The sequence below is a fragment of the Trachinotus anak genome, unplaced genomic scaffold, assembly GCF_046630095.1.
Source record: "Trachinotus anak isolate AG129_WGS33_773 ecotype Australia unplaced genomic scaffold, CSIRO_AGI_Tana_v1 ptg000015l, whole genome shotgun sequence".
Taxonomy (NCBI): Eukaryota; Metazoa; Chordata; class Actinopteri; order Carangiformes; family Carangidae; genus Trachinotus; species Trachinotus anak.
Window position 1 is genome coordinate 14,863,419 of NW_027273866.1, and position 27,974 is coordinate 14,891,392.

Genomic DNA, 27,974 nt, shown 5'->3' on the forward strand with positions numbered 1-27,974 from the left:
GCTTTAACTTGCCTCTTTGATTTTTAAAAAAAGTCTCCTCCTGTGCTGAACCTGCCATCCCTCCTGCAGCTCACGCTCGTGTCTCTACCTGATATCTCCTCGCTTATTACCTTTCATCTGGACAAAGTCCAGCTGGTGGATGGTCTGCAGGAGCGGCCCGCTGTCCAGAGTGAGGTCGAAGTCGCTGGTCATCCTCGGGGTGAGGGTTCCCTTCCCCCACTGGCTCTCCGTCATGTGGACCCTCCGGATCAAAGCATCGGAGATCTGAGAGCAGCACAGGAGACACTGATCCACATTAAAACTCTGTTACTCATCGAAAAACAAATACTGAGCTCTGAGCCAGGAGATCACAGAGGATCCCACATGTACGGATGTTGATCTGCTCTTTAAATCATCCTCTACTGACACAAGACAACAATTTCGGATTTTAAATATATATAATCATATAATTGTTGGGGAAATGGAGACTTTTCACACTTTCAGTGATTAAATTCCAATTAACTGTGCCCTCTATTCTTAGACTCTTGGTCTAAAACGTCCTTATTCAAAAAAGAAAAAGAAACTGTTACAGACATAAACACCAGACCTGTGTTTTACCATGATGTTTTGCACCAGCTAAAAAAGCAGATAAAAAAGATAAATAATTCAATATCATTTTAAAAGCTCTGCTCCATGCAGTTTCCTCTTGTTTTTGCCACCATCAAGCACATATAGTGACATGCTGTGTTTACTGTGTTTGCTCATCAGATTCAGTCAATCAGTCACATAAACACAGGAACAAAGACTCAAACTGTTGAACTTAACTCAAAGATGTTCAATAAAATTTAAGGTAGAAGGTAAAGTTGCTCAGGGGAGGCTATAAAAGCCAAACTGTAATTTCTCTGTATCTCTCAGTTTAGCTTTGGTTGTGTTTTTATTTTTCATGTGGATATAAAGTCAACTTTATCTCTGAGTCATATTCGCAGCTCGTAATTTCCCTGTTTTAAGGAGAGATTTCTGTTTTTTTCTGCATAAATTTTCTCCCTGTGAGAAATGTCACTAAACCTCCCACTACAAGTTTACAGCTTTAAAAGAGCAAAATTCTTTATATTTATTTTATATTTCACAATAGATTTGACAGCTGGTCATTCTCTAGGACATGAGGGTTAAACCTGTTTCTGCCAAACAAAATCAAACTTTTATTTTCCTGACTTTTTTCAAATATTTCCTCTTCTCTTCTCATGAACTCGTGGATGATTTCACTTCTTTAGATTTTCAGATACAGCAATAGCAAGGAGAATCACTTTCTGGTTGACCTGGTAACGAGTCGACAACATTGCTTTACTTTAAAGGGCAGAACAGCTGGGAACTGGTGCTCGAGGAAACATTTGCATCCACTTCATTTACTGTCACTTGGGGAATAAAAAAAGCGAGGAAGCTGCAGCTTGAGTCTCACTGTGCATCGTACCTGGAGGAAACCGCTGGGGTCGTTCTCCTTGATGACCTCCAGACAGTACTCCATCAGGCCCGTGGTCTGACGCAGCTTCACCGTACAGTGGGAGATCTGATCCCGAACCACCTGGAAGACAGGAGTGAAAAGGGGCAAAAAAATTAGGGATGATAGAAGGAAAAGTGGGAGGAAAGAAGAAGGAACCACAAGGGAATACAGCTCTGCAAGAATAATACACTCAAACAACAACAACAAGCATATGGAAGATAATTATATGTTAATCATCACCCTCTTCCTGTAATTATTTTGGAGTGGAACATGAAGGAAGTGCAGAAATATGGTTGAATAAAGTAGGTGGGAGTGCTGCAGCTGTAACAGGGCAGAAACTGAAGATGCAAAGAAAGTATTAAAAGAGTAAATAAGGTGAGGGAGGAGGAAATGATGAATGAGGGAGGGAGAGAGACAAAGGAGGGAAAGAAAAGCAATGTGAGAAGATATAAAAGGACAGAGAAGGAGGAGATGTTGAGTGATGGAAGGAGGCTTCAAAACACAGATTAAACAAAGCTGTTCATGGACGAAGAGGAGCTGAATGAGACGAAGAGGAGGAAGACCAATAATGAGATCAGGATCGTCACCGGCAGGATTGTCAAAGTGATTGATCGAGTCATTTTTCCTCCTGAGGCTGGGACACAGATTGATAGAGGGAGCGGAGGCTGAGGGGACATCAGGGGGTGATCGTGTTATTGACGTTCACGAGAGGAAAGTGACATTTTGTTTTCACGCGCAGGGCGTGAGGAGCCATCAGCATCGCCGCTTACATCACAGACGACGCTGCTCTAACATGTTGTCTGTGGCGTCTTAAGTTCATCATTTCACTCCAATATTGATGCCAGAATCAGAACATCAGGACATTCTTGTCTCTGATATCAGAAAGAAATGGTCTGTATGAATCTGACTCCTATTGATTAGCCCTTATCGATCATTATATGTCCTCCCGTGATCTTGATCTGATCACACAGACAACAGGAACCGTCAGATAATCGATCGCTTTGATTTGATGTGACTTGGGAGATTCCCTCTCTCTCCATCTCTCTCTGACACTACTGATGTCCACAGAGCCCCCCCCCCCTCCTCACTTCCCACCACCTCCCTGCAACAGTGTGAAATAAGCGGAGGTGCTGGACCAATGGTTGCTAGGTAACAGAAACTTCACTGCTGCTATCTGAGGGGGGAGGAAAATCCTCTCTGCAGCCGGTCGGAGACTGACACACTGTACACAAGAAGATGATTTACTGATGACTGCAGTCAGACGGCATCAATATGCAAGAGCTGCACCACTGAGACAAGCAGAAAACACGTCTGTATGATTAGGACTGATTGTATATTATATTCTATTATTGCACTTTCTCAGATGCAACCTGGGAAATAAATATTCACGTATTATTTACTGCGGCGTAGCATTCAGACCAGCATGCTTTGCCCTTCTCTAATCAATTCAGAGCATGAAAGATCTTAGGATTGATTATATCATAAAGTATGATAAAATACTCTATTACAGTACATGTCATTTTATATCATATCAGCAAAATACTGTGATAGGTTCAATTATTTTTAAGGAATGAGATGTTACACCTGATGCAACAATCTTGCAAACCTCAGTAATGTCACAAAACAGCTGCAGCACTTCCAGGAGATTAGCTTCCACATAAAGGTGCAGCCAGAGGGGGTGAGTTTCAGCGTTTGAACCCCCCCCCCCCGAAACATTTCACACATTATTCCTGTGCATAACTTTACAGCAGTGCAATGCATCAGACAGTCAGACCACATTTGTGAATCTCTGTTCATCCGTTGGTTTATTATTTAATCTGTCACATTATCAGCTTCATGGAAGTTAAAAACTACCTCAGATCAGGATGAGCTGTTGCCATGACAGTCGGGGTCAACTGGGGAGGTTAGAAAAGACTCTTATAACAGCATAACACCAACATTGTTAAAACTTCAGATAACAAATGTGGAAGTGGAGGAAGCAGAGCTACAGGTGCTGTGGCTGAGGAGAATGAGGGTCACTCAGCTGATTGTGACTGAAGAATCACATCAAACAACTGAAACAACTCCTGAGGGCAAAGCTGATGACAGATCACTGACATCTGAGCCTGAAAAGAGAAGAAAAGTTTGAGAGTTTGAGGGAAAGCATGAGGAGAGCAGCAGAACGGACGGTTTCCGTTTCACTGCGGTTTGTTTGGGCATCTGAAAACTATTTTAACTGACCTCGGACGCCTTCCAACAAACTGTAAAAATACACTTGAAACTGCAGATTTGAGTTCTGAGCCACTGGAAACTCTTGACCTCCGCTGCTTCAGCTTTTCGTCACATTCGCTCTTATCTGCTGTGAACACCAGGGGAGGTAAATTTAAGCAAAGTCATGTTTAGCTGGAGTTACTGAGTCTGGAGTCACAGTTGTTCCCCTTTCCCCTTTCCCTCTGCCAAAATATCTGTGGTTCTGCATCCCGCTGAGATAACAGGCTGCAAAAACGACTGAATACTTGCTAGTCCTCCGTTTATTCTTCCTCGAGTGGTGTGAACTTAAACCAACCAAACGTAAAAATGCAGCTTCTCTTATAAGGTTGGGACCAAAGCAAACAAATTGTAGGTCTGACTGCACTCTAAGGAGGATTGAATATTAACAGCAAACTGAATATTTTCAACTAAATTAATATTTATGGAGACTCAGCTAATCATCCTCCAATTACTGCCCATTTTTAGTGCTGTAGTCATCCAGAGGACTGTGCTTAACCTCTCGTCCCATACAGTGAAGAGAGATCTCTCTCCAGCTCTGATGGTTCGGTCTATATTCCTCTGGCTGAAGGCCAAACCGTCCCTGCTGTGTCGAGCCTGGAACATCCACACCCCTGCAGTGGCCTGGCGGGGCTCCAGGAAGAGTTTGTCACTGCTGTCGTGGCTGTTTAACGATCAGAGTCGCTATCTGTCCTCTGCACGCAGCTGGAATTACAATCTGTTAACTCATAGATGAGGAATCTGACTTGGAGGTTTCATCACATCTTTCTCTCCTCCCTGGTCCTTCCTCTCAGATTCCAGGCTCACTGCTGCTTCCTGAGCAGCTTCTCTCAGCGTCCCAGTCATGGCTCCTGAAATCTGCTTTAAATCTGATTCAGAGTAAGATATAAAAGCTGCCACCCGGCGGTTCTGCTCTGCCAGATGATCAGCTAATAATCAGATTCATTTATCTGAGCAGCTAGAGGTGGGAGAGCAGCTGGAGAAATTTGAAATCATGATGAGAGAAGTTGGAGTGCAGGACGGCGGTAGAGGTCAGATCTGGCTGTTTAAGTGGGCCAGACTTTTTTCTGCAGCAGTAGAGATGAATGGAGCTCACGTCCTCCGTCCTCTCTGACATATGTGGCTGCCACAGTGATTAAGAACATCGCTGTGCAGAGTCGCAGCAGCTCAACAGCTCTGCTAAAAGAATCCCAGACAGAGGGAGGAGCAAATGTATCAGAAATGAAAACTGTGTGAGAGCTGAAACACACAGTAAGACCTTCGTCATCATTCACGTTCGCTGCAGCAGGTTCCCTTTAACTTCCTCTTTTCAGGACCTAAAGAGGAATTCACTCAGTTGCCGTGGGAAACAAACTCATTACTACTCCTCGTATAAAAGGAACCAAGTGCATTCTGGGTAAGCTACATCAGTTTAACAACAGATTCTTAATATTTAAAGCTGCAGTTCTTTGGCCACTAGGGGCAGTAGAAAAAAACTGTAAACAATATTGACATGTTATCATCTTTTAAGTTCATATGGCAGCAAATAGTTATCCAGCAGACACGGAGCTGCATCATGCTTCATATAGAGTTGATTTTGTGTTCACCAGTCATTATTCCTCGACTTTGAGCCTCTGTTCCTGGTCTCCTCCAACTCCTGAGGGAAATATCTGGTTCTTCAGATGCTAAATGCTCCACTGTGTTCACCAGCTGGTCGTTAACTGCGTCAGTCTGCTGTTTGCTGCTGAGCAGGTAGTGTACAGTGGGTTTTTAGAGCTTTTTCTCTGAAAACAGCTGATTCCTGCGGCCGAAAACGATGCAATGGAAACAAAAGCACTGCGTTAAAAGATGCTAGCTCCATATAGCTGAGGGGAACTGCAGAGTTAGTGATAACTCAGTGTGGGTTTGTCACTGCCAGTGACTCCTTTCACTCTGCACATAGTCATTTGATCCATTGTTAATGAAAAAATATTGACTATAGCAGCTTTAAAGAGATTTGCACAAACACAAACACTGTCCACCAGCAGGATGTTCAATATCATACAGTACGGCACCAGCTGCACACGCTGTACCGTGAGCGAGTCTGCGGGACCTGACCTGCTGCCTCTTCATGAGAAATAAATTGTTTCTGTTGTAATTATTAGGCCACTGCAGCATTTCTGGCCTTGTGAGACACTGTGGCTGCAGTCTCCTAAACCGTTCCCTTGCAGCAGCAGCAGCACAGACTGGTTTACAGTGCAGTCAGGACCCTGCCATTAAATCTGTAACAGTCTGACATTATGGAGGAGCATCAAGATGATTTAATGATACTGAGAAACACACAGGAAAGAGGAATATAAAGTTGTGCTGCAGAGGAAGGAGGAGTTAGATGAGGTAAAAAAATGGAACGGAAAAATGAAAGATGTGTCGGGAGAAAAGCCAAAAAGGAGGCAAGAGGTGAGAAGAGCGGTAGATAGAGACATGAGAGGAGATGAAGGAAGGAGGTTAAGGAAAGGCAGGAAGAGTGAGAGAGGAGAGGGAAATACACCAGGGACTGTGGTGGGAAACATTAAATCAAACTGTTACAGGACGAAGGGAAGATAAATAAAAGGATTAGAAAGGACTTCGACTCTGTCCTGTATGTTAAAGCTGCAGTGATGGTCGAGGAAAGTGACAAGTGCCACTTCCACTGACGCCGAGCTGTCGGCGAGGATCAAGGCGCTGCCTGTGTGACATCATGTATCCATCACTCAGGCCAACACAGAGCAGGTACAACAGTATGACAGGTTCACCTGCTTGATACAGGTGACGGGAAATCTAATGGTTTAAAGACTAGAGGTCAAAGTCACAGATGTAAGATGACCTGTAAGTACTTTTATTATCAACCAACCTTTCAGTTGTTTTAATTAATTGTTTAGACTATAAGATGTCAGATAAATCAATTAGTCAAGAGACAGAAAAATGATCAGCCACTATTTTCAGTTACGTTTCAAATGGATATTTTCTGCTTTTCTCTGTTTTTTTAAAGCTCTAAACTGAAAATATTTGACTGTTGCTCAGACAAAACCAGATGTTTGAAGATGTCACCTTGGATTTTTAAAAAAAACTTTTCTGACATTTATAGACTAAATTATTCATTCATCAATCAAGACAATAATTAGATACATCTTCAATGGAAATAGTCAGCAGCTGCAGCCCTAAAAATTGTTGTTTAATAGTTTTCTGTTGATGCTCGAGCGTTTTACAAAGGAAGCGTAGAGGTGAATAACACCCTGATACTGGATTCAGCAGCAGTCTTAATATTTCATGTTCATCCTCTCTGCTGCAGATCCCACTGCAGCAATGAAAACTGTCACTCAGCGTCAGAGAATTAATCATCTGATATTTGCTTCCAGTTGATCTATGAGTCACCAAACAGTACGAACTCTCTCATGTTTGAAAGCTGAGGATCCCGGGGAGCAGGGACCCCCCGGAGCAAAACACTGATGACGAGGAGTCAGCAGCAAATCACCAGAGTGTCGACACCAGCTTCAGTGCGACTGCACTCATCAAACGACCCGGGCTGGGGAAACTTTGCATCGAGCGGAAGAAGACGTAGATGGACTTAGTTTCTGATTCACTTTGTGTTGCTGTGATCAGTTCAGTGCTGAGGCCGGAGCTCCCACATGAAATCCAGTGAAAGGAACTGACAGCAGGAACAGTGCATCTCAGTTTGATCATATTTAATACACCCTCCATGTTATATTAAAGGATCATACAGAGAGAAGCAGCTTTTCATGGTAAATTTAATTACATTTATGTCAGAGTCACATTTCTGCTTTAGAGACTGTTTGTTCTCCTCTCTGGTGAGTTCAAGTGCTTGTGGGAGGAACCAACATCTTAGACTTTCTGACTTCTTATCGTCACAACTTCTTCTCACAACATCCATGTTTGCTGACTGAGGGTCTTAGCTGCTTGTTTTTCTGACAGGACAGAAAAACTGTTCTTTGGTGCAAACTTTTCACAAAAACAAAGAAGCCTATAAAACGCACACGATGATGGATTATCACTGAAACAGGTTTAAAGCCTTCATAAGTGGATTCACTGACAGAAAGTGGGATGAATGTCTGCCTGGAATGAAGTTTAAAAACTCTGGAAACTGCTGCCGACATATGAAGAGGGCTGTGGCCACCGTTAACACACCCAGGTCACATCCTCAGCATCATGTCTGGTGGGAATCTGGAGTTTTAATGACCTGAGGAGGAGTTTATATTCAACTTTCACACACATATGACACATGCCAGGTCTTAAAGGTGGATTATGATGTTTTCTCACACTAAAATCTTTCAATCTGATTGTTTTTCCACATAAAATATATAGTTAAATTAAAATATAAAGAGAGATTTGTTATCAGGCCCCCTCAGTATTATATACTGTAAGTATTTAGGAAGATAACATTTACAGAAAATACTCCCTGGGCCTTTAATTTCTTATTAGTACTATTAAGTACACATATACAATTTAATACAATCTGATACAAAACAACTTCCACATATAGGAGCATTATAATGTTCAGTTTTTATTGATACTATCACAGAAAAGGTTAACTGACATATCAACTGTATTTTATTCATTATTGTCGTTGTGACTTGTTCTGTATTTGTACTTGTTGCAGTTTGTTGAAATGTGTTTCTAATGTTCTTCCTGCTTCATATTTCTAAATGGGTGGTTAACAATAAATTAATAGTTCAACAGTGTCAAGCAAAACTGGACAAGGTTTGATTTCTGGCAGAACAGCTGTGCTTGTTGTCAAGTGACCACTGTGTATCTGAATAGTTAAATCAGTGAATAAACTGATTAAACAATTTTAATAAACAGGGGTTTTTGGGTAAAGGAGCTTTTGTAACCACTCAGTGCGACACACCACCCTCAGGAACCTCCGCCTCTGCTGTCTCTCCACACGAACACAGGGGTCAGTCCTCCTGATGTGCAGACAAAAAAAAAAGAACCTGACTCATGTTGTGAAGGACTACTTCTCGCCTCCACTGCTTCAAACAACAAGCTTGACGTGTCCCGGTCACCATGGCGACCAGGAGAGCAACCGGAGGCTAGGAGATGCCAAGTCAGCTGCAGCAGCGTCTGTTTCATCTGGATTTATGTTTTCTGTGTGTCTCCATGTGACTGAATCAGCAGGATTAATCAGGGCTCTTCTTTAGTTTCTTAATTGGACATGTATAAGATGCATAGCAAGCATTTTGTTTTCAACAATCTGCCTTTAATATGCAATTAAATCCTATCTGAGATGCTACATTTGGAAAACACAAAAAGGACATCACTATCATCAGGAGTGCACCGGCACAGCCTCCTCCACTGAGCCACATGCTAATGAAGCAGAAAGCTTCCTATTGACTGCTCATACTTCAGTAAAATAAGCAACGTCCCCTGTGATCCCTCCTCTCCTCCCTTTACTCCAGCTGATATCCACCTAAAGTGAGCAACGATGCCCTCCAGGAGCAAATAAAAAACATGTGCATGGGAACAACTGATGGATCCAGTGTCCCTGAGTCAATGAGCAGCACAGACTTACAAGAGCTCGATGCTGGAAATGCAAGAAGAACATTAGATCTGCCATGAAGAAATGTTAAGATTGAGTGAATGACACATGGAGCCACCAGCCTGCTGCCTGACAGGAGGGATCAGATCTGCTCTGAGCTGCATTAAAATTCCTCCGTCTTGGAGGTGTGAAAGTGCCCAATGTCTCTCTGTCTCTCTGTAAACACCCATCCATCACTAAACAGCCAATCATCAATTATTAATGGAACAGATTCTGCATTTTAAGTGTGCACGATGCCGCCCAAAACCAGGCATTGCATCTTTGCAATGTTGCAGTTTCAGAACCTGCAGCTTAATTAAAGTAACCACAGTCTCAGTTTAGAGATGCAGCTGTAAACATGTTGTTGTGTGCTCCATCTACAGGCGAAGACAATAAGAGCTGCTGTCATTTTGACACTTGTTGCACCTACAGGCAATGAGCATTACAGCAGCTGCTGTGAGAGTGAGAGGTTTTACATTTTAACCTGCAAAATGAGAGATTTTTCTAGACTGGTGCATATTTTCTCTGTCCGGGGAAGAGTAACCAGAGAAATGGTGGTCTGATCTATTTTTGTTGGGGGAAAAAAGCAAAGACAAAAGAAAACTGTAAACTAAAAATATCATTTTAGTTAAAACTCTGTGTTTGTGTTAATATGTACATGCTAAAATTATTTGTATTTTAGAAAATATGCTTTATTTATTTAGAGGATTAATTCCACTCTCATGTCTTTACAGTAAGTATGAACCTACAGTTAGCAGCAAGTTAGCTTAGCCTGAACCATTTAGCCTGGCTCTGTCCAAAAGTTACACAATCTGCCTACCTGCAGTTCTAAATACCACTAATTAAGACTTTATACTTTGTTTGTTTGGTACAAAATGAAAATAAAGAAGAGTTGTGGTTTCACAGATGGTTATGTGCCTAATAGATCTTCTTATTTATCGCTTGGTAATAACGTGAATAATCATATTTTCCAAAAGTCACAAACTATCACTGAATGATAGATTCAGTTACAAAAGCCTCAAAAGACAAACTGTAAGCCCACAGCTTTTATTAAAAACAGATTCAGTTGTGACACTCGTTGCCTGAAGGAGGTGGAAACTGCAGCAGCTGTTACTGTCCTTCCTACAGGTGTGTCAGGCTGACGGGTGTCGACCAGACAGTGACTGAGCGGCTTCACCTTGTGCAGAATATTCAACCTGCTAAATCTAAATCCACATCCAAGTACACCATATCTACAGAAAACAAGGGGAAATGAGTGTATGTGTGCACGTGCATCTACTGTATGTCCATGTGTGTGTCGGTGTATGAGTATTCTGTCATACTGCCGTGCACAAACTGTGTTCCTCAGACCGCCTACACGTGTGAAACCTCAATTCTGCATACCGTCCAAGCGTGAAATTGGATGCTGCACAGCACAAATGTATCTGTCCCTCTCCCTCCTCCTCTCCTGTCAGCTCCATCTCTCTGTTATGTCCTTCGCTCAACGTGTTACAGGCAGCTTCAAGAAAAACTTGGCATTTCATGCTTGTGCAATCACTAGTTTCACTGTGAATCTTGATTAAATCTTTGTTAACATCTACTGATAATGTTAGAAAATGAGCTCGGCTGATGAATTAAAGGGACACAACTGTGTTTTTTCATTTTAAACGACAGATAACAAAAAGGAACAACATGCACTTGCATTCAGGGGATTTTTTGTCCTTCCTGGCAAGAAATGGTTTCAGATCATCTCACTACAGTCAGTATGAGATTTAATTTATCACACGCCAGGGAGCCTCTAGTTTCTTCACTATAGCACGAAACTCAACTTGCAGAGACCTAAAACTTGTTTGAGATAGTTCGTCCTTCAGTCACAATCATTGTGTTACACAGCTGCCAACAGGATGGTTTTAAAACATCCCATTTTTAGCATCCTGCTCACAAACAGCAAGATTTTAATGAAAAAAAAAAAAAGACCAAATTTACATCAACATTTGTCCTCTCAGAGTGATTTTCCAACCATACGCTGTAGCTCATGAACAGGGAGAGTTCTGACACCTGACACATTCAGCTGGACGTTCAGAGGGGGGGGTGACTGGTCCCGGGAAGGTTCTCGTCCTGCTCACTCACCTTCAGCTTGTGTTCGTGCTCTTTGTTTACTCGGGCCAGCAGCTGCGCCTTACGTCGGTTCAGGGCGTCGATGAGGGCGTCGCACTGAGCCACCAAACAGGCCTCAAACTCCACGCCGTTCTCCTGCAGAACAAACACACACAGGGGCTGGAAAATCTCACGAAAACGGCAGAGAGCACAGTGTCTGAAAACGTATAAATACAGAAAAAAAAAGAGATAAAGACTGATGTTGAATTCCACGGGCAATTTAACAGCAGTTTTAACCATAAAATATAGGACGATTTTAAGATTTATATGTAAAGTTTTCTTTAAGAAACTGAGTTAAATGAGGGAGGGGTGGTTTGCTCAACGTTTCCTCCAGCTGCATCATCCATCAGACGAGGTGGGTGGGTAAAATCATCATGAAGCAGCCCCATGAGATGACTGATTAACGTAGGTACAATTACACCGAGTGCTATTCATTTTCCCAAACCTCCCCGGCCTCCTCCTCCTCCTCCTCCCTCTTCATCTCCTCTCCTCTAACTTATCTTCAGTGCCCCCCCCCTCGTGTCTCAGGGTCCTCCTCGCGCGTCATCCCACTGCGTGACGATGATCAACGAGAGCATTTAATCCCACCTTCCTCCTCTAATCAGCCTCTTAAGCTGACCGTGGCTTTGTCTCCTTACACAGCAGAAGGCTGCGAGCATCTAAATCTCGTCCTGGTCCACGTGTGAATGGAGCCACAATTCCACTCTAATCAATATCCTCGCTTGCATGGACACGCACATAAAAAATAAAAACTCTCCAAACCTGCAGCAGAAAATGGTCTCCTGTTACCATGGCAATGCATCAGTTTTATTGAATGTAGCTACCTTTATTGATTCCACTCTTTTGCACATCCTGACAGTCTGTGACTAATGCAACATCCACATGTGAAATCTTCATAAATGTCCTTATAAACATATTCAGAGGCATCATTTTAGAGTTGAATATGTTACACATGAAATCAGTTTAATATTTGATGTGTTGAAAATCTCTGCACGTAACTGACAGAGAGCCTCACAAAACACAGCTCAACATTGAGTCTTTCTCTCAATGAGGTCTGTTGTTTTATCCAAACAGTGTCATACACAGCGCTGCAGCTGGACACTGAACATAGCCTGAGCCAGGGATTATAAAATGTTAACAGCGACACTTGAATTAATACGATAAGCCTTTTTGTCTCCGTCAGCTACTGCTGTGATGTGCTGTGGGGGACAGTCTGGGATCACAAAAGTGGATGAGAGTCTGGTAACAAAATGTCAACACATCACATCAGTGGAGTATTACTGGGATTCAAGCATTTTATGCAGTTTATGGCTGGTTGCAGTCTGGAAAAACAACAGTTTCCTGCATGTCTGTGTGTTTAGGTGTGAGGTGAAGTACCTGGATGTGCTGCACCATGTTTCTCAGCTGGACCAGGAACTCCTTGGCCTCAGTGGCTCGGTCCGACAGGCCGTTGAGAGCCTGGGACAGCTGACCCTGCAGAGAGCACAGAGAGGATGTCAGAGATACAGCAGCACTGCACTTATATGGGTTTATACTCAAATATTCAAATAACAGTAAATCAAAACACTCTGCTCTGTTACATAAGGATCAACACTGGACCAAAAATAATTCAATTCAGTGAAGTTTTGGGCAGCAACAAACTGGCAACAGTAATAAGTACCACACTCCAAACAACAACAATCAACAAGAGCCTGTTATCGACATGTTGTTAGATCCTACAACTCTCTACTCAACAGCACTTCACTACACATGTATGAATACACTGTGATTTACATCATTTCATTAAATTGATGCCCCTGTAGCTTAAGGGTTACGATGTCCAGGAACCTTTCTTGCATCGCTATGAACCTCATTTCTTGCATACTTCTAAAAATTATGCAATTAAAGGTCCCATAGAAATGAAAAAAAAAGATATTTCCACATTTTTTGGACATGTCCCAAAGTTTACTATTCTGCTGTCTATTGCTAAGAAATCCAAACCTCCCTTTTGTTAAGTTTGTATAGCAAGTCCTTGTCAATGTTAAATCTCACCCCAACATAATGTGTCATACAGACACACATCAAACCAAAGAATCTGATAATCTTGAAACTGTCTTGTGGGACCTTTAACACTGACAGGAAAGACACAGGCAGGCAGCCCAGCATGAAGTTGTTTTTGATGCAGATTCCCCATCGTTTCTTGTTGACATGACATGATCACATCTGGCGTATTCATTGTATACTGAAGCTGTTACACTATGAGAATCTCCTAACTCTAACTTTGCCAGTTTTTAAGTTTTGGGGGAAGTCAAAAGTTTATGGGAGTCAATCTGAAAACAAAGCTGCCTCATAGCTGCTGAGAAGCTGACATTTTGAAGTTTGAAGTTTTCACCCCTGAGACAAAGCGCACTGTCAGCCTTATTCTCACACACAAACTGACATTTCCAGCTAAAACTAAGATGATTTATGTACAATAAAGCACTTTGCCTGTTGCATGGTTTTCTTATTGGATTACAGCTCCTGGGCTGACGGGAAATGCCATAGCTTTGGATGTGTGCGATGACACACAGATGCCTCTGTTTGGATAGCAGGGAAAACAGACGGGGTGTTCATGTATGTGAAACGGGGCTGTGTGAACAAGGAGGTGACGGAGCGGGAGGACACGGCCTGACCCTGTGGGAACCTCGCTCGGTTGAGTGAACCAGACAACCGTTAACTTCGGGAGTGTATTGTCTTCTGAGAGGAAAAGAGGGTTCTGGGCGTTAGCTGGCAAAAAGGGAAAAAAAATCACTTCAACTCCGGAAGACAGCAATAAAACCAGCAACGCGCTGATACAGTGGAAAACGCTGTGAAAACAACCCATCATATGCGGTCTGCTCCTCTGTGTCAACCCAGCTCTTGGTATCTGACGCTGCTTGGTCAAATGGGAATCTGTCTGCGGGGGCCGATAGCTGACCTTTGACCTCAGAGTTTGGGAAACCACGACAGCTGCCGCTAACATGGGCCTACTGCACCAAGGGAAGGCCTGAGCTGGTAACAGCTGAGCAAAGACTGAAATGTAAACTTTCCAGGATCGTGTAGGACTTCAAGAAACGTCCTCTTTGTTAACTTGGGAATCATATTCCAACGTCTCAAGAGACCTGAAAAGACAAGAAGTGTATGTTCTCTCTCCACTGTTAGATTCTCTGTCACCACAGGATATCTCAAGACCTCATAGATTTCCGTGAAATTTGGAGGTAGGCCTTAAAAGATATAGAATTTAAGGCTGTCACTAATAATCATTCTTATTATTGATGACTAAGTTGGTCTATAAATGCAGAAAAACTGCAGGAAAATGCCTGATACTAGTCCCCAGAGCCCACAGTAACTCCTATGAATTGCTTGTTTCTTCCAAACAAGAGATATTCAATTTATAATAATATAAAACAGAGAAATGGAGCAAATTGTCACATTTAAGAAGCAGGAACTAGCCAATGATTGGCAAATTAGCATGCTAAATAACTTAAATTATATATTGATTACCAAAACTCAAGCATGGAAGTTCATTCTCTTACATTCAGATACAGTGACGGACACTGAGGGAGCTCCTGCCTGTCCTCCCCCGGTTAACAGTCAGCATGCGTTCAGCGACAGAGCAGATCAAATGAAAAGCACTTGATTGTCTGGAGGCGTTTTTCCACAGTGTCTGTTCGAGGGCCTGCAGAGCTCAGTCCTCAAAACCAGGTCAAAACGTGCCATGAAAGTGAAGGCTGCATTATTTCTACACAGCTCACGGCTACTTCCTGCTCAGTAAAGACCACGGCGCCATGGCCGGCAGGTCGGCACATGGAAGGACAGACTTTAGCAACAGATGGGTTGAAGAGTGATGGGACTGAAACCAAAGCTTTACAGTTTGAGATTTAATGGAGTCGCAACATTTGACTGTTTAATCAATTACTTTCTGTTGTAAGGCCTGTCATACTTTCTTTCTTTTTCATTTGTATACAGTTTTAAACACAAGTTTCTCATTCATAGCCAACGACTATTGATTCTCCTCTTAGCAAGTTTTAGCTAAATTAGCGACAGGTAAATTGTACAATCAGTCTACAGCCAACTATTTAATTTTCAGCTTATTCTACTTTATTCAGTTCAAAATAATCCATGTAAAATATGAACATAATGGCTACATATATAGATTTAATGCTAAAAAAAAAGTGAGGTTAAAGCCTTTCCATGCAAATGTTAGCTATCAATTCTTCTCAATGAACTGTAGCATTAAATTACAGTGTCACAGGTGTTTGGCAAACACGATCTTAATCTTAAGCAGCATTTTTGCTCTCACATAGTGGATATTCCTGAACTAAAATCTTGCTAATGTAGCCTGTTAATGTAGCCTGGATCGGCCTAGGTCACTACTGTAGGTACTGAGGTTACCTGAACATGCTCAATAACACCTGTTTACTGATGTAGATAGGAAGCTAATTAGCCAGTCATGCTAATGACAGCAGCTCACATTAGAGCAGATAAAACATATTTCTTATACATATTTTTCTCTTGTGTTTGTAGTTTTGGAGAGATTAAAAAAAGACACACAAGCCTCCAGCCTGACAGAAAACGGTCAACACGATGACTTCTCCATCTTTTCCAGAATGATTGATGAGAACTATTAGCGAAAACCTTATCATGCATGATATTTACATCTCATCATGCTTGGATTTGCATTTTCATTTCTTGCCATGGGAATAGATTTCACTGCCATGGCATGATTCATGCTCTGGCTACACATACGGTTTCCTCCTCAACAATTCTCCACTTACATTAATGCAACACGACTCCAAGCTTGCCCCAGGGATATAAAACGCATCTTGTTCAGGGACAGTGGAAATAAAAGCATCATGCAACATTAGGGCGGGGAGGAGGATGCAGGAATGTTTGAGCTTCAGAGGGTTTGTTGAGATGGTGAGCTTAGGGTGTCCCTGCTATTTGGAAGCACTAATCATCTCAGTAATTAAGCCGAGTGGGAACACGTGCATGAAATGAATAATTCACCACCAGCTCCAGGCCCATACTGCGTGTTTCATTCCTCTCCGCAGCCCAGTAAACTAGCCAATCTGTCAAAGGAAAGCGCCGATGTCGGAGAGGCGTCACAGCCAATTTGGATTAAAGCCCCCACTAGGAAGTGGGAAGTGCAAGGACAGGAGGAGGTAGGTGTAATGTCACTGCTAAGCTCTTAAAGCCGCAGCAAAGTAGAAGCACTCCTCTTCAAACTAATTATAAAACACATACATCTACAAAATGTTCCATCACATCCACTGCAAAGATAGCTTTTGAGTTCCCATAACCTACTTTCAAATAGCTGTGTTACCTCTCAGAGAAATTTTTAAGTGCTCTGCTCTTTTTCTCAGAGCTCTGGGGTGAAGTACTTCCTCTTGTGTTTTTTAAACAGTCTCTTTATGCTCACTTAATCCTGTGTGTAATACACAGTCATCTGATTATGTGCTGCAAACAGACGTAAAGCTGAGGGTAAGGTCAACCTCTGGTGAAAGAAAACCACCAAACAAACAGAAAAACACACTTTCACCAAATCCCTATGATCAAAGAAACTGAAATTAATGTAATTTTGCACATGCTGATTACTGATTGTGTTTCCCCCTGCAGTAACCAGAGACTCTAACATGAAAGGTTGCGGTTGTTTACATGAACTGCTGTAACCCTCTGAGAATACATTCTGCAATATTAAGTAGGCGACTTGATATTTACTGTCTGGGGAACCTTCCTGTTGTTAAAAAATCAAGCTCTTACATCTTCCAACACGCTGGAAGAGTTAAAACTTCGCCAAATTGCGATAGTCCTCCGCGCATAACAAGATCCCAGATGAAACTATCTTCCACAAGCAGAACCTAAGTGGCTGGTGCATTATTCATTGCTTATATCTGCCGTTATCAATAATGCAGAGGAAGTCGTTAACTATCCACACACAATAAAAAGTGAAGAAACCCCATTAATAACAATGAGGGCTTTTCGAAGTTGCCACAGTTTCTTCGTGTGAGAAAAAGAGTCCTTATTTGACGGACACCTGGGACAGCACAGCAGGAAATGGGGCAGAAGTGATCTATTCTTGTCACCGCTGGATTTATCTGGCGAGGGCGACGTCTCCGGCAGATGATCAAGTTGCCTACCTGCCGGTCCAGTTTGACTGTGACAGATAGATGACACCTGGTCAGGACAAACCTCTCGACAACAGAGGAAAAGTTAAATGTGTTGTGAGTGTTGTCGCTGTTAAACCTGTGTAAGAAGAAGAGGGAGCAGAGGGTTCTTGTCACATCTGGGGCCAAATCAGGTCAGTCTTTGATACTTTCCTCTTTCTTCTTTCACTTTCTTCTCTTCTGAGCCTCCTTCTTCCGCTTCTTGCAGAAATTCAGTTTTTTTGTCTCGATGTGACAAAGGGATATAAGTTGATCTGTCGATTTTCTACCTCAAAACAATGTGAAATCTTCTTTGGCAACAACAGCCAATGATTCCCCGCTCACGCACACTAACAACAACAGCCTCTGGACTAGTGTTTTCCATTCATTTCAAATGTTACACATTCGTGTTGGGTGGAATAGCTGAAAGTTTCAAAACTGGTGAGACAAGGATGTTTGTCCTCCATGAGATGGCCTGATTCCAAAATAAGGAAACTACAAGCAGTCTCAGAGGAAATAAGATGTATATTAATAACAGCAGAAAAAAACTGCTGTTGTGTTTGCCTATGTTAAAGCTTCATTTACATTTGGCCAAGTTGGTGAGTATTTGTGGTTTAACTCTCTTTTTAAGGATGACTGTTCATAAAGCATCAGTAATGCTGCTATGGTTACTTGCAGCCTGGTTAAAGTTGTGATTGATTGCTGAGAGAAACTACTGTATATTTGAAGTATCCCAACAAACAGTATTGAAGGATTACTAGTAGATCTGCCTGTGGTCTTTCTTTCTTTTCCCCCCTTTCAAGTTTGTTGAGTTTCTGCCTGAGACCCTGGATTTTTGGATCCATCCACTGAAGTTTGACTCGACCAATTCTTCTTCTGGCAACGCTGTTTGTATTAACTCCAATTTGCTTGACTTTTGCTCTGTAGAGTCTTGTTGTAAGAGAGAGACAGAGACTGACTGAGGACAATTACATCGGAGCCTCCAAACAAAACCAATGTTGATGATGATTATGTTGATGATAATTATGGTGATGATGTTGATAAGAACAGGGTCACTGCAGGCTTTGACCTGTACCGAGTCTGATTTCAGGTTGGGCCCACTTTCTTATGCAACTGGTGTCCTCATTTAATGTGGGCTGACTCCGTTAGAGCAGCCACATGTAACGGAGCGTGATCAAATATTCTGTTTTAAAATGCAGCAAAGCTCCTAAAAGTCTGACAACTTGTTTTGGTTGGGTCTCATTTATGTACAGAAAAGGGAGGAAAAAAACTCTTTTTTTCTTTCCCAGTCAGACCACAAAAGAAAATTGGCACGGTACAGTTTTGAAGCATTTATCTCTCTCCAGTTTCATGCCTGGAGCCAGTTTAAATATTCAGGCAGTTTGAGCTCCCACCCAGAAAAGTTACGTAAAAACGTGTCAAATCAAAAACCCCGTCAGTGCATCAGCCAGTGTTTTCTGTGTGGACTCAAGATACAGACTGGACGTGATGTGATATTAAGTGTATATCAAACCCGCCACGTGATGACACATTCAGCATCGCTGCTCCTTCCTGCTCCGTCTTCGCTTCACTTCCTCTCTCTGGGTCATTCTGTCGCGCTCATTTTCCTCTTCTTTATCTCCCTCTTTCATTAACATTTACATAGCTAATCTCTTTACATGGCAGCTCGAGGGGTAAATATCAGCGCCTGTAATGGAGCGCCATCAACCTTAATGACTTTGAGACATCCAAACCCCCCCACCCCCCCATCCCCACCCCACACTGTGAAATTTCAGCCTCTATAGGCCTCAGTTCCGCCTTTGTCCTCCATCTCATCCCCTTATCAGTGAATTACAGTCTCCTCTCATGAACAGTCCAACAACCGTGTCTATTATCTGCACAGAATCACTTATAGGGAAGACGACACTCTTAGAGATTTAGTCCCGGTGTCACCACAGGTTGCTCGGCCTTTATTGATTCGTCATTAACAACGCAGGACTCCGGAGAGAGCACACAAGGACATCCAGGAATGTCTCCTCTCGCAGGAAAAAACAGTGAACACAACATTCATGACTCAGTGTTTTAGATCACGACTGGAGGACACAATTGTGCATTAGCTGCACAACCAGTAAGCCCACAGTCCAGTCCAGAAGTCCAGAGTCCTGAACTGGTCCCAAATTAAAGCTGAACCAGGACATCAAAGTAAATAACCTGCTCTGATCTGTAACATTTAGGTCAATCGAGATCCTTAAGATTTCCAGCCTGGTTGATCTGGCAACTAATTTATTATCATCAAATAAATAAATAAATGTAAAAATTAATTATGATGTTGACTTTTTTACTTAGTTAATGATGTTAAACTACTGAAACTCTACATACTGCATCATGTTTTAAATGTAAAATCAATCGATTTACAGTCCTGGTTTATTAGAGTTCAGATTGAAATGTGAAAGCTTTTATTTTAGTGTAGAGCTTTTGAAACCACAAGAAAAGCTTTTGCTGAACAGTAGCGTAAATGGGTTTATGGCTCATTAGCATTTTATCAAATCCAAATCCTACTACCAAATCTGAATCTATTCAAATCAAGTTTAACTTTCTTTTTTTCCAACTGACTACAGCTATAAATAACTAATAGTCATAGATTCAGTTTAGATCCGTGATCAGCTGTCGTTGGGCAAAAAGCCAAAAATACTATCGTTTTTTTGGCAGCTACTAAATTAATCAACATTAAAGTTAATGAAGTGAATCTAAGTTTTAACTTTTCACATCCTGTAGCTCCACTCTGAAAATGAGCTGAGCAGCAGAAAGGTTATTGATTGATATTGACTGCTCTGACACACTCACATAACAACTGTAACACACTGACTGAGTTTTCACAAACTAATTGATCCAAATAATGGAGCTGCTGATTCAGAACTATGAATTAAAAATATCAATTTGATGAATATAAAATTTGTACTGGAAGACTCTCATGTGCTTAATGTGCTGTGATCTGATGATAGTTTCATTTCTAATGTCATTATCAATAGATTTTCAGTCGCCATGCTCCCTGTTGTTACGCAGTTGTCAATGGTAACACAGTTATCATGCTGAACACCTTTGGGTTGAAACCTTTGTCTAATAAATAACAGTGTTTTGCATCAGTAAGTAGCATGGAGCACTTCTTCTCTCCTCTAACGAGGTTCATATATCCTCTGTGTGGGGCGGTTTCCTGCTGGAGGACCCACTGTGGATTCCATGGACACAGACTGACAGTTGGTCTCATTACCGAGCAGGAGGGAACGACACGGATCCCGCCGCCTGTGCCTGACTTTTCAAGGCTTTTCCTCTGCTCCCACTGAGTTCAGGCAGGACAGCAGGTACAGCTCATCCAGGAAAACGAATCAGACGCCGCTGACGACATCTGCTTCGAGACTGAGACGAGACTTTAAAGATTCGTCCGAGGAGCTGCTCTGTCTGTCCTCATTAGCTCGGGTTTTTGGGGCATCTTGGATGAAACCTTCCAGAGGATCCGTCTGTGTATGTCAGGAGGCTCATGATCAAACACATGGTGACATTAAAGCATAGCACGTGTGCGCACTAGAAATGGAAAAATCCCTTAAATCACTCGTGCATTCCTCAAATTACTCACTTGTACAACTGTTTTCTGCTTTCATGCAGAGCTCAGAGGGAAAGTTTCAGGGTCGTCTGGGTTAAAATCTCCTCTGCCGCCTCTGATTTATCTCATTTATTACTCATTTTCTGCAACAATCTGCGACTTATTTTCTGCACACCCACACATCCTCTTGTACTAAAGCTTCCATTTGATTAATCGCCCTTAATTGCCACTAAACAGAGTGAGGTGACAGAGCGTGACCTCGACTGGATTTGGGGTCCTGCGCGACCTCTTGTGACATCTGTGAAGAGCCGCCGACCACTCACCATGTAGAGATTTGACACTGATGATGCCCCTTTACTCTTCCTAATGTGATTTACTGAGATTAACACAGACGTCCTGTCAACACATAAAACCCTCTGACACAAATCTGAAGAGGCAGACGAGAGCTGGAAGAGTCACTGTTAAATCTCTGCTTGTCTTTTGTAACTGAAATTGACTTTGGAGACGTGAAATTGATCACCATCACAGTTTAGACACAGTCACGCAATCCAAATTGGGGGGGGGGGGGGGGGGGGTTAGAGTCAAAACAAGATGGTTTTTATGGCCTGTTGAGAGCAGAAGAAGTCGAGGGAGGAGATGTGTGAGCAAATGGCAGAAAGGGAGCTAATGGAGTAATGATGTGACGCTGCATTCACACAGACACACACACGTACTGTGAGGAGGAGGGGGAGGCTGAGAAGCATCTGGGACGGATTCCTCGTGGGGTCCAGTATCTTAGAGACCTCTGCTGCTCTGCGCAACATCAAGAGGGATTTGGTTGCCATGGCGGCAGGTGGTTCAACTCTTTCTCCATAAAGAGAGAAATGTTTCACAGAGATAGAGAGAGCACAGCTTGTCCCCGTGCACCGAGACGAAGACGATGGTGCAGATTAAAGAAAATCCCACATGTCGAGATCTTATTAAGTGATAGCAGCGTAGAAGAGTGCGCTGCCAACACATCTTCAGCTCGGAAATGTAAATGCTGCAGGTGTGGGTTTAAGATGCTCTGGTAAAAGTTCAAATCTGGTTCTTCCTGCATCAGTGTTAGACAGGGATGCTGAAAAATGCAGAGGCCCAGTCACAAAAGCTCGCAGCTCAAACTACCAACAGCTTTGATCAGTCTGAGTATAAAGGATAAAGCAAGATGTTTGTGTGTCTGTTTGTGTGCATTTGTGTATTTTGTTGTGGTTATATGTATATTTGTAAGAGAGCATAAAAAGTGTGTGCATTGGGCCAAACTTTAAAGCATCACTATCCATTATTTAGTTTTTTTATTTATACTGGATCTTGCTTGTAGTGACAAGAGAGATATCATCTGCATTTTAGCATCTTTCAGCTCACTGTTTTGGTTTTATGCCCCACAGCTTTACTGTTTTCATTCACTCTCTCTGCTCCACAGTGTCCAGCAGTGGCAGGCAGCTGTTGTGGACATCAGCTGTCCAGCACCAAATAATAACCAGACAATGAAGTGAAGTGTGTGGAGACCAAAGCCGAGCCAAACAGAAGATGTGTATTGGACTAGGATTTGTCAGGTGAATGCTAATGTTGCTTCGTATCTGCTGGATGTGTGAGCAGGGAACTGTTTGCTAACATGTTAGCCACAAAGTGAGGTGATGATATATCTATATTGTGTTTATGTCTTGTTGCTCTGCTCCCAAAGTGGCTGCAGCAGCTCAGTTCATGTGCATTGTGTGACTTTGTACTGTACAAGGTATCTGCAAAAAACAAGTGAACACAAAAATAAACAAAATAAAATGCAATACACTTCATTTTGACTCAATTATGTGAAACCCATACATTTGAAAATGTCCAGATTATTGTGTGAAATCTACTTTTATCTCTTTACTGTGAAAGAAAACATAAGATCAATATTGAGCCTTTATTAGTCCCACAGTGGGGGAATTTGTATGAAGGTATGTGAGCATGTATTACACGTAGCAGGTCTTCTAACCACTTAAAACTAGCTCTGAATCAATTAGGAAATGAACTGATAAGTCAATCCACATGAAATTGAGCAAACATTTGCAGAGTGAAAGTAAAACGCAAGAAAATCCAGGGGAAGCCAGTGCCACCACTTTAACCACATCCATCCCACAGTAGTTCCTACACTATATTTATTATGCACAAGGACAATTGATGCACGAGAATCCGCGGGATATGGAGTACAGTCGTTCTTCCCTGATGAACCATGTGAGGAACACCCTGAAGCTTCAAAAGATACCCATCCTCAGAAGATGGCAGCTCCGAGCTCTGAGCCATCTGTCGCAGCTCTGTAGGCAGCAGCTTCAGATGACGGGTCAGAAAAAAGCAGGTGCCCCGACGGAAGCCAAAAACAGGGCGACAGGCTGGGTATTGGCACAAATATCCCTGGTACCATTGATTGGTTTCTAAAAATACTCCTTCAGCTTTTTTTTTTTTTTTTCATCTCAGATCCAAGAACTAAGACGCAGAAAAAGGTCAGCAACTTCTTCAAGTGATGGCAATGAAATGTTCAACCTCCCTCTGATTTTTCCATCAATTTTACAATTGCCCCATGGATCTGAGGTGACACACTATCACACCATCATCTAGAAGACATGATTGCACTGGAGGTCTGTTAAGTGGATGTTTTGGAGACGTATAAGACCAACTCTGGTGGTAAAAGATGAGGGCAGCCTATCTACACCTGAAGGGAGGCAGCAGTTTGTTGGAGAGTGTTGCCTGTGCATAAATTCTCAATGCATCTTTCTCACGGAAACTTGGAGACACCATCACTACACATCCCACTCCAGGTGTGTGTGGGTGGGTGTGTGAGCGAGTATCAGAGAGCATCTATTTTTACCTCCCTCCTCACTGGAAGCCGGAGTGTGGAGGTTGAGGGTTGCTGGTGCAGAGGCAGAGATGTAAATTCGGCTCTGCCTGCTGAGGCCCGTGCCTCCCTGCCCACGACAACTCAGCCTCCAAAATAGCATCTCACTCCACACTAACAGGCCTGCATCTGTGCTTCACTGCTGGCTCTTATTAAAGCCTAGCTCCAATATTAGCCGTGTCTAATGATCTGTGGGGCACCTGTGAGCTGTCAGAGCACAGAGGGGAGTGGAGCATATGTAGAGTGGGAGGAGTTCACAGTTTGGAGGCTCAGGAGACAAATGACCAAGAGCTGAAATCATTCCAGCAACTTAAGTTTATCATTTGAAGGAGAAAAGCAGATGTGACAGAAGCAGCAGTTTGGTGTGGGAGGCCTGCTGCTGGCTGTCCACCCGTGGACAGAATTACAAACAGATCCAGCTCCTGGTCGCTTCGCCACAGACAGTGGAGCTTCCAGTTTGGAGACGTGCGCATTTCTCCTCTGACTGACATGTGAGCTGGATTTGTGTCGGGGAGGAAAACCCACTAACTCACTGTAATGTGCATTAAGAAGCATTCATTTGAATCCAGCGCAGCAGAACCAACGTCCCCGCAGCTCTGTGTCTGCTGAATACCAAGCGGAGCTGACAGGACAGCGAACATGTATTTTCAAGGCGTACTTGTTGCTCAGCTCAGAGGATGATGAATCACTCATCACACACACACACACACACACACACACACACACACACACAGAAAAACAAGCGGTAAACAACAAACAGAGGTCTTGCAGGTTCATTTACGCACGTACCTTGTGCAGTTTCCACATTGCGCCCAAAGCTTTGACTTCATGTGTCCCGTGTTTTCCTTCCTCCAGACACTGGTAGCACACAGGCATCTTACACTGCACACAGTACATGCTCAGGTTCTCCAGTTCGTGCTCTGTGCAAGTGGAGATTTTGCGGGGACTCGCCCGGCGGCTGATCCGGCCCTGCGCCGGGGGCACCAGGCGATGCTTGGCGAGGGGGCCGCGGGGGGGGTGGCACCGCAGGCGGCAGGGGTCGCAGTAGAAGACGTCGCACTGCTCGCACATGACGGTGGCCTCCTTCGGGCTCTTCTCGCAGAGCTGGCACTTGAGAGCGGCCGCTTTGCTCTGCTGGTACCTGTCCACGACCCCTTCGAGCACCCGGTTCTTGGGGAATCCGCGGAGACCCCGGTCGTCCAGGATGAGACTGCGGTGACACTGCGGGCATGTGATGCAGGAGTTGCGGGGGATCGGGGGTAAAGAGCCGGGCTGCGGGAGCAGGTGCTGTTGCGGAGGAGGCTGGGGGACAGTCGGGGGGAAAACCCGCACACCGTTTGGCGACTTTTGGCAAGGGGTGGTCGGAGCACTGACGAAGCCCCCATAGGAACCGTATCCACTGTCCGCCTCACTGTACAGGCTCATTTTATCCAGATCCAGGTAATCATAATCGGAGACGCCGGATCCGGAGGCTCGGCTGCTCTGTGGAGACTCAGCATCGGGAGTCTGCACAAGAATATTCCGAGCACAAGCCAAGCAAATGTTGTGGGAGCACGGCAGGATGATGGGCTCCCGGAAAAAAGAGCCGCAAACAGGGCATTTTAACTCTTCCTCCATTTCATCCATGGCTGCTGCTGCTGCTGCTGCTGCTGTGAGGGGGGGGGTTCCTCTGTGGCAAACACGGACAGAAGTTATGCTGAAGTCCGCTGCTCTGCTTGTGCGTAAAGGCTCCAGACGCGTCCTGCTCAGCGCGACCACTGCAGGAGCGACCGTGACCAGAGGACAGGACCGGCAGCGAGGAGGCGGACCCCCCGACACCACACACCCCTCACCAATAAGCAGGCAGCAGCGGCCCACACCCGCTAACTATTGGATAACCAGTGGATTCCGATCAACCATTGGTCCCCCCAGCTGTCAGTGAGGAGCGGGTCCGTTAATGAGCTTTGTATCGACGGACACTTGAGACTGTAACATGACTGCACATGTAAAAACAGCCCAGTTATTAAAGGGATTATAAGGAAAACAACGCAGAGTATCTGAACAATTAATATAATGTGATCCTGAGAACAGAATAGATCATGTGCAAATTATTACTATATGAAGACAACAAAAACCAAAGAGAACATTTTAAAAACATATGATATTTTTGAATATTATAAGCTATGGTTTTAGAAGAGGCTCTCTTCAGATGATTAATGTAGTGGTGGAAAAAGGAGGCTTATATTGATTTAATAAAGAGAGATACCACAATGTAAACGTATTGAGTTACAAGTATAAGTAAATTATAAAAGTGCAAAACTATTGTTAGACAAATGCACCAAAAGTGAGATTACACTACTCATTATTTGAATGATTTATTTACTGTTTATATGCAACATTTTATTAATGTAGTAGCATTTCTAAATGCTTTAGGCCTATTTAATGCTGGGTAGTCTGACTTATAGATACACAATATATTTTAAGAGATTATATCATATTTCTTTAAGCAAAATGCTCATTGGCAAAATAACTTTTGTCACTATAGAGTTGCAACTAATGATCATTACCCATTAGTGTTTTTACTGTATTGATTAATCAACTGAGTGTTTTGTCTGTGAAATATCGAAAAATAATTTTTTTAAAATGCATTGCAAGCTCAAAGCCCAGGATGGCATCTCCATATTGCTTGGCCAACAGTCCAAACTCAAAGATATTCAATTTATAATGATATGAAATGAAGAAAAGTAACAAAACATCACATTTGAGGACCTGGAACCAAAGAATATATTACATTTTGACTGATACATTGCCTAAATGATTAACTGATTTTCAAATCGGTCACTATTAATTTTCTGTCAACAGACTAAATGATCAATTGACTAATCATTCCAGCATTATGCAACTGTCTAATACATAGAGTGGAGAAAAATCTACAGTGCTTCTCTGGAGTAGAATAAAAAAGACAGACTGACAGGGGCTGGAAAGACTGTCTTAGTTTATTTAATCTAGGATCTGCATATAAAACCCCGTAGAGCTCTGCATTGCTGCTGCACAGTATAAACTCACAGGATTTAGGCTGTTTGTTATTTGAAAAGCTTCTTCTCTCAGCTGCTGTGGGAGCAAAGATCACCCCTGGAGGAGATTGAAAACATGGAAACTGACACCTTGTGAGATAAGATAAAGCAACGACTCTCCACTGCACTGAAAAGAGGTTTTTCTCTTTGGTATCCAGAGCCTCTCCATTTCTGTGGCCAAATACCTCGGTCATCTCTGAGACATCCATGGCAACGTCAGCTCCCACTTTTAGTCTTCAGTGAGGCTGTTGATAGGGAAATCAAATGAAATAATCCCATTTAACAGAATGCCCGTTTCTGAGATTCACAGAGGGCAACGTGAGGCCACTCAGTGTGATTACATTTGCATATTTTCTAAAGCTGTTTAAGAATGGGAAGAATATGGACGTCTAAATATAATCAGTCTGGCATTCAGTAATATGTGGTGGTAGCTGACAAAACACACATTCTAAGAAAATCCAGAAGAAAATCAAAAGATAATGTGGATTTATAAAGTTAACACTCAACCAAATAACTCTATATATCTACTAAATGACCCTCATGTAGACATAGACCTACATATTTCCATTGTCAATACATTTTATAATATAGATATATAACAAATAACAGGTTTATCTATGTAAATTGTTTCCCTGAATTAAACTAAATGCCATGTTGATTCCAATCAAACGTTTGTAACGAGACCGTAAGCTATTCCTGGATCGCACGTGCTTGCTGACGCCTTCAGCATGATGACATTGTTCTCTGTGTAATCTCCTCAGTTTGGGGCCACACTGCATCTTCCTGTTTGAGTAGACAAGTGGCCAATCCTGCTGAACCTCCATTTCATCTTTTTTCTTTTTGTTGCTGTGCCAACTCTCTCCTGCTGCCAGGACAGACACACCAGGCGGCTCTGAGAGAAAATTTTCACAGATTTCTTTTTAC

The 27,974-nt window shown here is 42.8% G+C and overlaps 1 protein-coding gene across 3 annotated transcripts in view; it reads right to left on the reverse strand.

The window, feature by feature from the left end:
* trim9 (tripartite motif containing 9) overlaps positions 1–26,059 on the reverse strand; it is a 48,648-nt gene extending 22,589 nt beyond the window's left edge. For 2 of the 3 annotated variants that reach the window (XR_011693668.1, XM_071498406.1), the window contains exons 1-5: positions 24,787–26,059; positions 12,768–12,863; positions 11,364–11,486; positions 1,448–1,558; positions 111–264 (exon numbers count right to left, since the gene is read on the reverse strand). Coding sequence is in view for 2 of the 3 variants with exons in the window: in XM_071498406.1 (XP_071354507.1) it covers positions 111–264; positions 1,448–1,558; positions 11,364–11,486; positions 12,768–12,863; positions 24,787–25,623 (1,321 nt within the window). In the remaining variant the exon portion in view is untranslated. The remainder of the gene's footprint in view (positions 1–110; positions 265–1,447; positions 1,559–11,363; positions 11,487–12,767; positions 12,864–24,786) is intronic. The other variant, XM_071498408.1, reaches the window with a different exon arrangement.
* Positions 26,060–27,974: the final 1,915 nt, after the last annotated feature.